The sequence below is a fragment of the Centruroides sculpturatus genome, unplaced genomic scaffold, assembly GCF_000671375.1.
Source record: "Centruroides sculpturatus isolate CEXI.00-Female unplaced genomic scaffold, Cexi_2.0 scaffold845, whole genome shotgun sequence".
In the NCBI taxonomy this organism is placed as follows: Eukaryota; Metazoa; Arthropoda; class Arachnida; order Scorpiones; family Buthidae; genus Centruroides; species Centruroides sculpturatus.
The window spans coordinates 278,550-294,136 of record NW_019385150.1 but is presented as its reverse complement, the minus strand read 5'-3'; the positions used below and the strand labels follow the sequence as shown (position 1 = coordinate 294,136).

The 15,587-nt window shown below is 29.0% G+C and overlaps 1 protein-coding gene across 1 annotated transcript in view; it reads right to left on the bottom strand.

Moving 5' to 3' along the window:
- Positions 1 to 7,075: 7,075 nt before the first annotated feature.
- The window catches only part of LOC111635492 (60S ribosomal protein L31), a 9,118-nt gene continuing 606 nt past the window's right edge, over positions 7,076 to 15,587 (bottom strand). The window contains exons 2-4 of the mRNA XM_023380464.1: positions 13,624 to 13,749; positions 10,213 to 10,325; positions 7,076 to 7,186 (exon numbers count right to left, since the gene is read on the bottom strand). Coding sequence (XP_023236232.1) covers positions 7,149 to 7,186; positions 10,213 to 10,325; positions 13,624 to 13,749 — 277 coding nt within the window. The 3' untranslated portion in view covers positions 7,076 to 7,148. The remainder of the gene's footprint in view (positions 7,187 to 10,212; positions 10,326 to 13,623; positions 13,750 to 15,587) is intronic.

The following is a 15,587-nucleotide window of genomic DNA, read 5'->3' as shown; positions in this document are numbered from 1 at the left end:
GAAATATATTACAAATAAGTTCTTCCAATTGCAGGATTCAGGCTCACTAGAGGAGACTTTACAAATGATTCTGTATTCTAAGTATTTAAAGTTAATAGATAAATATTCCAGTTAAACAACATTTAACATTAAATCATACTTCAGAATATCAAAATCTACGTTTAGTTCAACCTAATTTTGCTTCTTTAAGAGAAATAAATTATGAATGTATGGCGCATTGTTACCAGATCATGTGATCCTTCGAACATTCTTAAACGTAATAAAAACAACTCCCAAGTGTTTCTGAATGTTTTCATTTGTGAATTATATTCTCTTTGGAGTTTTTCAGAAAAATTAATCAAATTTGTAATTAAAAACACCTGAAGTAATTTATTTAATTAGATTGAACAGGATAAAGAAATTATTTAACACTAAACATGCATAAAATATAATGAGAATAGTTTTTAAGAATTACGAAATAAAATTCACGTAGGATAAACTTTAAAAATTATATAATATCTAGCCTTAGATTATTATTCACAAAAAAATAAAAAATTGTTTTGCATTGCATTATTATAAACTAATATTGATTATATCTTACGGGCTTTTATTGAATTTTTCCCCTTTTTTTGTAAGAGTAAGAAATTGGTTTAGATTATTTCAGTTGGGATTTTCACTAAAGTTCATCGATCGTTTTTTTTTCCAAATATCTAAACTGAGTTCGATGACTTTATATTAATTATTTTAAACAAATAAAAACACGGCTTATGTAAGATTCAAACACAGAAAACTGTCATTGTTGCTAAACATTAGCAACGCTTTAAATGTGTTAAACAAAAATTGTTTTTCTCTCCTCTATGATTCACTTTAATAATCATAATTTGAAAGCAGACCCAAATAGAAGGGTAAAGCAACGTTTCTTTGATTTAATTTTTAGACATAAAAAACCAAAATTTTAGCATCTGACGTAAAAAGATAAGATACGTGCTTCCAGTCCTTTACTGTATACGTTGAGTATAACTTGTCTACTTGGACTTTTTTTTTAAATTACTAATTTAGCAACATTTGATAAAAAAAAATTGTATTATTGGGAGAATTTTATTGATAATTTTTCTCTATTTCTTCATTATTAAAAAAATGAATGTTTTCTATCGCTTTCTTTATCGAGGCATACAACATAAATTACTTATTACATCTCATTAAGTTAGACAATAACGGCAAAAGAAAAATTAGATGATTCAAAAATGAAAGTAATTATAAAATATAATAGAGAGATATTTTCCCATTTAAGTTTTTTTCTCTCCAATAATAATACACATTGAAAACGTTTTGACGTCATAAACGCCAAGTCTATTCGAACAATAATCGCTATTCCGCACTTTACTTTTTCATTTAAAACAAGAAAAAATCTTTCCAAATGCTTCTTTAATTAATTTATGTCTCAATATACAATACAAAGTATCTTAAATATCAAATTAACCAGCCATAAATTTGAATTTTGAGGTATCATATGATATTTCAACTTCAGATTTATGTCTCAATTGAAAAGATATAAGAATTTTTCATGTTTGTATATTTAATTATTATTCAATTCTGCATTGTCTTGCTTTAAAACCTATTACTGTTTTCGATCTTCCAAACTATTAGCACGAATTGTAACTAAAATTTGCATAAAATGTTCTTACTTCAAAATATCCCGTGTCATTCTAAATATTAGTGCGAAAACAAGATGTATTTAAAATTAAAAGTTAGTGATGTTCGAATTTTTGAACTTATTTCTGACTTTTACATCAACCTATTTCTGATAAAAACATTTCAATTGCTGATAGAAAATCAAACAAAAACGAGGCATATTTTTAACACCGGTTTAAAATAGCTGCATGTTATTATTCATGATCTTGTCGCTTTTGAAAAACATATCTCGGTTAACTGACTTTTGGACCATCGAGTGTTTTCAATGAGCAAAACGCTAATTATTATTTGGTAAAGGGGTCTCAAACTCAAACCCAGCAAAGGACCCGTCAAATAGATGTATATCAGTCGTGGGCCGTATTCATTATTATTCGGTATATCAAAACAATTTTAAAAAAGGCTCTAATAAAGGCCCTTTTGTTGCCTGGCCTTTATGACTTATAGGGATTAGTTACCCATAAAACTCCTGGTGGGAGGCACCCTCATGCCAATTGCCCGAGTCACCCCATCGATCCAATTCAATCTGAGAAAAGAAAATACAGTAGAGGAAGGTGGGGTAGGATGAAGTCGTTAAGGTTTGAAAAGTAATAAGATGGCAACCACTTTAATGAGAACAAAAATTTTATTCTCAGCAACTACAACATTTGGTAATATATAATACAAAATTTAATTTTTGAAAAACGTTTTTAAAAACAAGAAAATTTAATGTTTTAAAATTATACGTAAATGCACCATCTTGCCCCACCCGTGGGGTAAGATGGGAATATTATTTTTATATACAAGAAAAACAAATAAAAATGGTTAAACTGTCGTTTTCTTCAATATTGGCACAAGAACAATGCGCCCATTTATCATAGCAGCTACATTTATTATTATTTTCCAAATAAATAAATATAAAAGTTTAAACTTACTCGTATTTACTTTACCAGACGATACTGTCACTTCGCGCACGCTCAGTTTTGCTATTTTGTAAGCAGACGATATTTTTTTCGTGGAAAAAATTTTTATTTCGATTGTTATCTCACATTTTATTTCTTATTAAGATAGTATTTAAATTAAAAAAAAAATGTTTTAACAAATAAAATGAAACGTAAAAACATAAATAATAAAGTAATACAGTATATACTGTGTAAATTTATTACAGTTAGATATGATTTAAAAGTGGAATATTTCATTTTCTATAAAAAGATCATTTTTTAACTTATTATTTTATATATTCGAAAAAATGATATAGAATTATCAATGACAACGAATTTAAAACTAGTTCACTGCACTATATTGCAGTGCCTGTAGCCAACAGCAGAATTCATGGCCAAGATGGGGATCTTGCCCCAACGTGCACTTTTCATACTGACTGAAAAAACGGATCAACTTTATTTCAAAACTAAACAATTTCAGTCTTAAAGGTTACTTCGAATACCATAATATCTTCATCTAAAAAGTAATGTGAAAGTTCGCAATGATGCTTACTTTGTAGAAACTTTGTAGCGGGCGTAAAATTAGATGAAGTATTGCCGAAACGTGGAAAACTGTCTTACTTCCGAACAAAGAGAGCGATTCGGACATTCTCTCGTCCCGTGATCCCTTTCAAGATTGACATTTAGTTCCCCAAATAACAGCTAGATGAAAGCGCGTTAACCACGAATAAACAGACGTCTCCGTCTTACCCCATTGCCCCATCTTGCCCTATATAGACTATATTTTTAAATTAAATGATGATAAAATTTTAACGCCTGTGTTCACTAAACAATTGTTTTAATCCAGTTTTATGGTAAGTTATAGAATAAATCTATAGAAAATTTATAAAAACTCAGTTGACAAGATTACAAAATGAATATTTAAAGATCCGGAAAAAAACATTCGCAGTTTCGCAATACGACAGTTTATGTAAGTAGTCTCTTAATAAGATTTTCCTCAACTGTCAACCTTTGAAAAACTTAAACATTTTACGATTTATATAATGAGTTTTTCAAGAACACTTTAACTTAATAGTCAATATAATTGGAAAAAGCAATAAATTCAAATTAACTCATATTCTTCGAAAAAGTCGTGTTGGAAGCTATGAAAAAAGTGATGAAATTACTGAATTTTTCAGATAATTGTCTAATTTGAAGATTATTATACAACAATTTGAACTCTACGTAAAGATCACCGCTAGTAGTGATTATTTCCAAGAATTTATGCATTGTCATGACATAAAACAGCGAAAAGTAATTAAAAGTACCTGATATCCGTATCTAAATCTGATCATTTACGGAGAAGCCACTATATTTATAGAAACAGCAAGGAACTCAATTTACCAAAGAAAAAAAAAATAAGAAAAAAAAACAGTGGGAAAATCTAATATATCAATTACGTGTATGCCCTTAGAATTATAAACAGATCTACCGTGTCTATTTTTCCTTAAAGTTCATTTGTAGAAACATTATCTATAATTTAAACCGGTTTAATATATAGAAATGCATTTTAAGTTGCACAATTCGAAATCTCTTAAGATAAACTATAGATTATACAATTCGACATTTCATCTTGTCGACTAACGGAGAATGATAATGTAGCAAAGTGGATAATCATGAGTGTGTTGCGATTTTTAAATGATTTATTTTTGAGCGAAGAATTGATAAATCTCACCTTTATTCAATCACGAAAGTGGGAAATTTTTCGAATTCATTCAAAAATTTCATAAAACTCGGTGAAAAAGGGATCATTAAACAACAATGAAGTTTATTTGACAGTCACTTATATACAGGGCAAGCGAGAGGAAGGGGAACCCTTCCTCTCGCTTGCCCTGTATATAATTTGTACAATAGAATGTTACGAAACCTAGAAAATAGATTTATGTAATTTCGTGTTTATAGGAGGAAAAAAGTGATATACCGTAAGCATATAATAAGGTGTAGTAGTGCCATGAGGCCTTAGCCCCAGGACCCGCGATCGACCCCTCGTACAAAAGTTTGATTATATTCTTCTGGCGCTGATCCAAACAAATCGGAATGCTAAATGCGAAAAATGGTGGCAATGACTAAGATTCCGACAAACACTTTTATTTTAGAGGATTTTACACATAAACTTCAATTTAGCTCCACCTTTGCGTGCCTAAAGTTGGCACTAAATCGAGCCTGAGGCTATATCGATACCTCGAGCAATACGAATTATACATAATGAAATCTATAAACTCTTCAGTTTAGTTTGTCACGATTTGCAATGCAAACGCGTACAGTACATTCAGTAATCCAGATATTGTAAAATTCTCTAATATTTACGGGAAAGATCCGATCATATGTATGCATTAGCATTATGTAGCTGAATTAAAAAACCCCTTTTTTAAATACATTAAATATTTTTATACTCGGCATTTGCTTCTTCATAAACGTAGAACTTGAGCATCATTTTGTTTTTTCCTATGAAAATTCCATCTCAGCTTTAAAATGTATAGCAACTTATTGGCCGGATGGAATTCAGAGGATAAAACCTATCCCTACCTATATCCTTGACCTTTGCAACCTGGCCTCTATACAGTATTTAACGGTTCATATAACTTGAGATCCACGTATTTACGATTCTGCGCCCGTCACTAACAGCCAGTTTTCCACATTAATAACTTTTATTTTCCATTCTTGCACGCGAAAATGTCATCAGAGAACGCATTTAGCATTTTAAATATGTAGGAATTATACTTGAAATGCAAATTTTTTACTCAAAAATGCGGCATTTTTTCACTAATCACGTATTGATACTTTAATATAAACAAAAGTAACGGAATATCCTTATATCAAAATTGTGTACTATCATCGCAAATTGCGCAAGTTTCGGAAAATGGTATTTTTTGCATACCTACTATTTTCTGAAATTTTCTTTAATACGTTTCCAAGTAAAACGGCTATAAGATCAGTAGAAGCAATCTATCAAATTTTTTATGGTCTATAATGGCACCAACAATTGACTGCGTTAATCAAGGGATACAGTATATTTTACATAATGTATGTACAATGTCTTCTTTTATAGCTTGTGCCACCCTTTTTCTGTAGTCTGCAGGTGCCTGTTCTAATGTACTACTCTTTCAACAGTTAAATGTATTATTTATGTTGATTGTAATGTTACATAGTTCAATCACAATGTATAGGACTTTGCATAATGGAAGTCCCCTTCTCAAGATTTTATGTTATATAACGTTTAAAAAATTTTCATTCAAAAGCTAATAATCTTGTATGTGTTGAACTCAAATTTTTAGTTTTTCAATAATTTACACTAAATCTCTTGAAATCGAATGCTTGAATTAAAAAATTACTTATTAATTAGGTATTGTAATATATTCTCATCAGTAAGATTTGGAGATCAGAATATTACAAAATCCACACATCGGTGCATTTGAGAACAAATTTTCAATATGTGAACATTCATTTTTCTAAGATTTTTTTTAATATTTTCTGTTTGTTTGTGTTCTTATTGCAACAAGCATCCAGTTAATAAATAGAAGACTGATCAAACTTATGTGGTAGTTTTCATACTATTAATCATTTTTGAAAATAAAAACATTAGTGATTATAAAATCTATTACCACCAAATAATCAATTTAGTTCTTGTAATTTAACATAAACCATCATAGAGAGTGAATCCACTATTCATGATAATTGATTGGTTTCTTAGCATGAGAATTCTACATTGAACATACAGTGGTTCTCTTGCTAAGAAACCCAACATTACTCAATAACTTGCCTACAAATGCTTGGATGATGGAGAGGACCATTTTCAACATCTGTTTTAGGAAGATCTTGTTCTGCAAGTAGACATGTAAATTTTCTTAGAAAAAAGCCACAGAACAATAAAGTTATTGAGGCATGTTTGAGTTTCCTAGCAAGAAAATAAATCATCCCATATACAGGTATACCTCGCCTTACGTCATTAATTGGTTCCAGGAGAGGTGACGTAAGTCGAATTTACTTGTCACAAGGCTAAACAATAAATTATTATTCCCGGTTCTGTATTTTATTTATTAATGCATATTTAATAATATATGGTTAATAAGGATCTATTTTAAGCTTACAAACAAATAAATTTTAGTTTTTAATATAGTACAGAAAAAAGTAATCTAAATTTACAAATGTATGTACTGTAAATACAGTACGTACTTGTAAGTGTATATATTTTAATATGATTTTATGTGCTTTAAACGCTTTTCTAGTGATATTACGACTTCAATATCTGTGGCAGACAGATGTAGTCAAATAAAATGATTTAAACTTGATTTTTATTTTTCCATATACTTTTTTGACAAATGACATATAATCGGGGACGACATAAGTCGAGGTATACCTGTAATAATTACTGTCCAAAACTAATTCAATTGCTTATCTCAAAGTAAAAATATGCAAATGTTTAAAAACTTTCACATTTTACTCAACAATTTCTTAAAATAATCAAATTTTGTTTCCAGACACGTTATCAATATTTTATTGATTTTTAATTACAGTTTGGATTTATGCTTCACTAACATCAACATTTTCTGTCTGAAGACCTAAAATAAAAAACAAAAAATTAACATTATAATTATAAAAATACCTTACTCTTTCTTTGAATTATTTATAAATTTAAAATTAAAAAGTTACTATGCAGCATAATGATAAAATGTATCTCAATTAACAACTTTTTGACAATACTGTATATATAATTTGAGATATTTTTAAGAATTAAAAGCTTACAGAACAGAAGAAGAATTATTATTATTTGTAATTTAAACATTTCATTGAAAGTGATTGTATCATGAATACAACCTGCAGCTATTCCAAATCAAATTTAACTGTTTTTAAAATACAGTAGAGCATCATTATCCCACTCAATTGGGGGACTGGTTGGTCGGATAATTGAAAAGTTGGATAACCAAAAAGTATGAAAAAATCCATTATTAGTGTAGTATATTATTATATCCCATGTAATTAGTATATTAGTATATCGCTATTAACTTACTTTGTATTGAATTTTCATCAATGTTAAGCCTAACAAAATTTTTTTTAAAATAATAATCGTCACTATTGTATCGTTAAAAATTAGAAAATTAATCCTCGTTTAAATACTGGCTCTCTTTCATGGTCGAGCCAGTATTGCCAGCTAAAACACGTAAAAATAATATTATAGTAGCCAAGACAGCCAAATATTGTAGCACCACATCACTAGCGGAAATTTGAATTTGCCGACTAGAATGCGGTCAGTTAAACGAGGTGACGGTTAATTGATGCTCTACTGTATTTATATTCAGTTAACTGACTTTTGTGCCACCCCACAAATATCAATATGCAACTTGGCATTCAATTATTAAAAAATACTATAATTTAAACCCTTATAATTCAGGTAGAAAAGAGCTATTTTTGGAATTAAGTTGTTGAAGATGGAAAAATGCTTTAGGAATTCATACATTTTGCAACATTTACTGTAACTACTCTAGAGCATTATAGTCATGGAGTTAAGAGTCAGAAGCAAATTTATTGCTAGAAACATCCAAATCAGTAAAAATGGACTTTAACTTCCTATCTTGCATTATAGAAGCCTCAATGCAATTTCTTATTCTATGATGATTCTTCTACTTCATGATATTTCTTTGCACATCACTAATTACTGTTGATTTTCTTTTTATAAATTTATATTCAAATACATTTTGTGATAGCTAAATTCTAAAATTTTATTGTGAAAAGACCCATACAAATGGTTAAGACAACTCAAGTTAAATCTAGTGTTTTTGAATACTTTACTGTAACCACAGATGGAGAACATTGTGACTATCAACAGTATGGTTGATGATGAGGAGGTTAATAATGGTGATAATGAAAAAACTGAAAAAAGATAAATACTTTCAGTTTTGACAGGAACACCTGATGATTCACTTTGTAGTGATGAAATGCCATTCTAGGTTAATATAAAAGTATACTTTAATTATTATTTAGATGCAGGAACCAGCCTTTTAAAATTCTATGAGATGGGTTTGGAACTTGATATAGACTTCAGAATCTTGACATAAACAATCCAAACTCATTAGCAATTGTTAGATGAAGATAGGCTCAAAGAGAGATCATTAATGAGAGAGAGAAAGAGAGAGACTAATAATATATATTCAGATTATCTTATCTAATATGATATTTTGTCAAAGTTATGCTTTTAACATTGCATTAATTAAACAACATGAATATTGTATTATATAGTATATACTGCATTAAAAACACAGTTTATGCATAGAATTTGTTATAAATCTTCCTTGTTAAACAGTAATTAATATTTGTTAATGAATTGTTTATAACTTGGTATCAAATATGAAATTCAATCAAGAAACTGCTAAATTTAGAAGACAAAGATTTACTTATAACGTTTTCAAATACATTTGTTCTGAGATCTGCATGAAGAGCTCTTCATGCAGATCTCAGAACAAATGAGAATACAAAATGTAGACAGCTGAGCTTAGAATAACTTACATTTAGAATTTTCATAACTAAAATTTAAATAAGAAATTTTTGACAATTCAAAAAATTCTCCGAAAATTCATAAAAATCTCTGAAAATCCAAAACTTTTGAATTTTACAATTTCTATACTCAAAAATTTCATATTTAAATTGTTCTAAACTCAATTGTCAACATATTTTGTATATTCTCATCTGTTCTGAGTTTTACATGAAGAGCTGATAATGGACAAAATAGGCCTAAAAACATGTCTTTTCAAAACAAATCCTTTTATTTCCTCAACTTAGCAGTTTATTTTTAATATTTGTTAAAATTACTGATAAGATAATCTTAAAAAATTTAAACCATTTATAAACCTGATTGTAAGATAACAATATAAATATAAATTCAGTTTTTGAAGAAAAATTAAATGTATAAAACAAATAATATTTATTCAATGTCACCTATTTTAAATAGCTAGGCCAATAATTTAACTATAAACGAAAACCCAATTATGATCAATTCATGTAACGTTTTCAATATAAATAAAAAGTTAAATTTGAAAGCAAAGAGAAATTAATACACAATTTTAAGTATCTAACAACATGATTAACATTAATACGTTGTTATAATATGCTTCATTTTAAATTAGAAATTAAATAACAATTACTGCATTTTGTTTAATTATTTATGATTTCTTTTAACAACACTTATTTGTGTAAAATAATTGTCATCTATCTGTAACTAGTTAATAATCCCATTTGTGAAATGATATTACTTTGTTTCAAATAATAGTTTCAAACTTATTAGTTTATATTCATTATGCTATATCCTATTAAATTATATATAAAACAAAACAGTACACAAGCTTCACTTCTTACATAAAATGAACAAAAACATATTTTTGTTCATTTTATATATAAAAATATCACAAAAACTATTTTTTATTTTCTAACTGATGAGGCCAGAAAAACTAAATAGCATCTCACTCACACACTATATGCATACATACTGTACAGTAAATGTACGAGGTGTAGGCATATATAAATGAAACATGTTATTTTTTGATAATATAATAGTTCCCCATTGTATATCAACATAAGAGCAAATCATTATTACCTTTAAAGCTTGCTACAGGAACATGAGTAACAAGTGTGTACAACTTATGAGGAGAGTCTTCATCTTCATTCCTTTTTCTTGATAGGCGTACTCTTACTCGGTATGGAACATTTCTAAGATAAAATTTACATAAAATTTCTTTGTATTTTATCATTTTAGATATTGTAATAGAGAAATAAATGAGCATGTAAATATATAGCACAAGAAAATTATCATTCATTATAATTCAACAAAATATTTCATTACAAATCAGTTTCAAATAAACTAATTACAGTAGAGCGTCGTTTATCCAAATCAATTGGGGGCTGGGGTTGTTCAGATAACTTATTTTTCGGATAACTGATTATGTACGAAAAAATATCCCATGTTGAAAATTTTCTCCGTTGCATGTCACTTTGCGTTGAATTTTCGTCGATGTTAAGCCTAATGTAAACTTTTCAAAATAATAATCGTGGCTATTGTATCGTTAAAATTATTTCTTTATTTTTTACAAGCAAAATAAATATATTGAAAAATATAAAACCAAAAAAATTATACTTTAGAAGTTAATCTAGTATCAAAAACGTTTGATTCAGCACAACACACAGTCTTCAGAAAAACACCACACAAAAGTGCCAGTGCTGCCAGGTAAAAGATACATCAACCAAAAAAAAATATTGGAGTAGCCCAAGATATAGCCAAAAATTGCAGCGCCACAGCAATAGCGAAAATTTAAATTTGCCGACTGGAATTCTTTCAGATAACCGACACTCTACTTTTATTAAACTTGAAAAACGTAAGAGACTTTCACACACTCGATAACTTTATTTATACAATCTATAGAAAAACAGTTATTAATGGCATTAACCAAACATTTTGTATGTTGAATATAATACAGTACTGGCATTAATTCTGGACATTTTTTGTAACTGGCATTAATTCAAGACATTTTTATTTGTATCCTCAGAAAAATGCTTTCTTAATATGTAAACTGTCAATTTAATCTTACATTTATGCATTTTAATTCAACATATTAGATATTATAACAAGTTTAACAAGTTAGAAAGTGTAATAATTATTCCCCTTCAAAAATTTGAAGAAACTTTTAAATTATCCTCCAGTAATTCATAGTTTTCTTTAAAAACTACAAAATCACCATTATATTTTTTAACGATTAACATTTTTCTGTATATTGTTTAATTTGGCATTTATTAAATTATGTATTTTTCTCAACAAATAAAATGATCTCTAGTTATTGAAGAATTTTTTAAACTTTTATATATTATGAAGGATCAAAGAAGTGTCCTTAAAAAGAGTGATGTACAGTACAATGCAGAATTATGAACATTGTTCTCTTGATGTAAAGTTTTTTTCATAATCTATTAATTTGGTAAATTAAAACTCGTTAAATATTTACTTACGTACGAAATATTTATGGTATATAATACTAAACTACAGTAAGACCCTGCTTAACTTAATGCTGTTTTGGTATTAGGCGATAGTATTGGAATTCCCTGAGATTGCATGCAGCATTGGGATCCCCTGAATGCATGTTTGCTGCGTCACAGTTGATTTAAGATCGGTCATCAACTTTATTGTGTGTATAAAGATATAAGCATATTATTTTATCCTCACTTCCTCAGCGGTTTACTTACAATCAAATACCAGAACACTTGCTGAGCTTACTGTACTTTAATGTTCAAATGCTTTCAGCCTATTCTTATAGGCCATCTTCAGGAAATTATCATTCCATAAACGAACATAAAGCTTTCAAACACTTGTAAAATTTAAAGTTCTATATATTTTATTGTGATAAATACGGCACTTTTTAGTTTTTAAAATGGGTGATTGCAAAGAAAAAGAAAGTAAAGTGACAAGAAAATGCATTTTGCTGGAAACTAAAATGCAGGTGAATGGCAATCTGATATTGGCACTGCATTAAATTTGTCAACTTCAACAATACGAACAATTTTAAAAAGTAAAGAAAAAATCATATCATCAGCAACTACAACTACGACGACTTCCCCCGTAACAAAAATTACACATACCAGAAGCAATGTGTTTTAGGAACTGGAAAAACGACTTTCCATCTGGATTGATGATGAAGTTGAATACAATATGCCATTAAGTCAAGCAATTATAATGGAAAAAGCGAGAACAATTTTTAACCATATTCAGAATGAAAAAGGCGACGAGTGAAAATTTCATACCTAGTCGTGAGTGGTTTAATCAATTTAAAAACAGAAACAATCTTCATAACATACAGGTTACTGGAGAAGCAGTGGAGACACAAAAGCAGCTGCAGCATTTCCAGCAATCATTGAATGAGGGAATTATCCTACTGAATTAGTTTTCAATGTTGATGAAATGGGCCTTTTCTGGAAGAGAATGCCAAAATTTACATTTTTATCCAGTGAAGAAAAGATAGCACCAGGATTTAAAGCTAAAAGATTGCTTAACACTGGATGGTAACGCTAATGGAGACTTTAAAACCATTGCTTGTTTATCATTCCAAAACCCCAAGAGTAATAAGGATTTCAAAATCATCTTTACCAGTAATTTGGGAGTCCAGTAAAAGATCTTGGATTGCTATGAAAATTTTCCAAAATTGGTTTACTGAACATCTTTGTCTGTTAAACACTACTGTGAATTTAAAAAACTGGAACTGAAAGCTCTACTTTTGATCGATAATGCTCCAAGCCATCCAATGCATTTGTCTGACTTAACGACATGCATTCCAGTAGAAGTGATTTTCCTGCCGCCAAACACAACTTCATTAATCCAACCAATGGATCAAGGCATAATATCAAATTTTAAAGCTTATTATGTGCGGCAGACATTCCGACAACTGATTGATAAAATAGATGGAGCAGATAAACAATCCATTAAAGATTTCTGGAAAAACTATATCATGGATGCTGTAGACAACATCAATCTTTCCTGGAATGAGGTGACTGAGAAATGTTTGAAAGGAGCATGGAAGAATGTGGCCAGAGCTAAGCAAGGATGTTGACACATTGTTGATGTCGACGAAATTGTCAAGCTAGTTAATGAAACAGGGTTATTGCAAGTTACAACTGGAGAAATTTTTTCCAACGATGATCTTAAAGAATTAGTAGAGTAGAACAACAGGTGCATGAAGATGATGAAATTAGTGTTTCTGAAGATGAGGAACAAAAGGAACTTTCAACAGAACTTTCAACAAAAGGAACTTTAAATTTCAAATAAACTTAATTTTTAAAATTAAGTTTATTTGAAATTTAATCCATTTATAAGGTACTAATATATGTTCAAATTTTATGGTATTAAAGCGATATAATTTTGTATATTGTTGCATTTGTTGATTTAAATGCCATTAAGTGTTAAATTTTACTAGCTTTGTTAAAAATGTACGATGATTTGTAGAATACTGATATTACATTAAAAACTTACCTTACACCTTTTGACCAAACAAATTTATTCAATCTTGTGTCAATTCGAACATCAGGTGTGCCCATTTGTTTCTCAGCAAATTTTCTGATTTCTTTAATTGCTCGAGGAGCTCTTTTCTTGAAGCCACTAAAAGTTAGGAACTAGATTAAAATTCAATCATAAAACAAAACATTATATTTAAAAAATCATATTTAGATTACTAAGACTTCAAGATATCATTGAAGTTATCTCCATATTATTACAAAGTTGTAAATCATTATAATCACATCATAAAATAATTTTTAACATAACTCTCATGCAATATTTTTTAAGACTTATCTTTTGTTTTCTTTTAAATTCTAATGGTGAGGGTAATATATAATCATCATTTGAGTGTACAGTATAAGATACAATATTTTGTAGTATCTCATCTATGCTGATAAAAATAGTTATCCACTCATTTCCATCATATTCACATTGATTAGTTATTTTCATTTCTCATGTTACTCTTTGTTGTTAAAACAAGTTCATTGCTTTTATTCTTAAATATTCTATTGTATTACCTTGCCACTCAAGTAAGACATTCTTGCTCAACTGATAAAGCCTAGAAATGTTTACTGATGTGACAACAGATCAAAATTGATAAATGACTTGACTTTAAATTGACTCTGCTCGTCTTCCTCAATGAGGTTATTAATATAGCAGATTGTTGTAAGCATGTGATAAAAATGCCTCATGTTGTTTCTGCAACAATACATTGTAGTATGTCAATAATGCTGAAACATGTGGTGATCAGTATTTTAGCAGTCCAAGCACAAATTTTGCATCATGGCATTTTTTTAAATGCTAGAATGCACTGTGGCTCTTTATAAACAGCTATGATATAAAAATTTCTTATTGAGACTGCTTCTGTAAAGTCACATGTTCTAGTTTCTTTCCTGTTCATTGAGCATTTTCAATCTTTGAGCCCAACATTTATATAATTTTAAAATAACTATCATAGGCCTGTTAAAAACATTAAATTGAATAGTAAAACATAAGACAGCAAGTCAGTGACCATTTAACAAATTCTAATTAAAATCTAATTCTAATTAAGTTTAAAATCTGGCGATGTGACAATCTAAAAATTCACAAAAATAAACTGGGATAAAATGCTTCAGAATTTCATCATGTGACTTTCTGCCTATTTGCAAAATTTATTTGATAATTTGTTAATAATGTTCCGATTCTGATTTATTTTCAAAAATGTATTTAACTGTTGATTTCACACTTTAAAGAATTTTTCATTACTACTCAAAAAACAATTACAACCTATAGGGGGTAGTCATAATAAGATATTTTCTCACTTCTAGAGAAACTACATTCTATGAAAGCTATAAACTGTGAATATGAATTCTGAAAGAACAGTTTACAATCCTTATTTCACCTTTGTCAGATTGCTTTATTGATTGGCATCATTTTTTGCGGAAGTTTTTCTGTCACTTTTAAATCACAAAACAATTTTGGTTTCTCTACAAGCAAATTTCAATAATCAGTAAACAATGTCCTGAGAAAGTTTTCTGTTAAGCCATTGAACCTGTATTAATGCAAATGAAAATGGAAAAAGCAAGACTTCCATAATTTTCAAAAAAGCTTCAAAACACAATACAAAAAGAAGACAGACTGTAAATACCCCCAATCAAATAATATAAGCAAAATAAACTATAGATTATACAAACATCTCCAACCCGATATATAATATAGCTACAACCAACAGACTGCCGAAAATCTATTGGGCTAGTTTTATGCTAATTATTAAATAAATTACGTAATCAATTTGGTACTAGAGGTAAGCGTTAGGCGCCATCTCTTATTAATATTAATAATTATAAATAATTTTTAATTAATTTAAATAATTTGGAACCGCTGGGAGAAAAAATCGGCCCGGAGCGGGACTCGAACCCACAACTCCTGCTTACCGTGCAGATGCGTTGCCAGTTACGCTA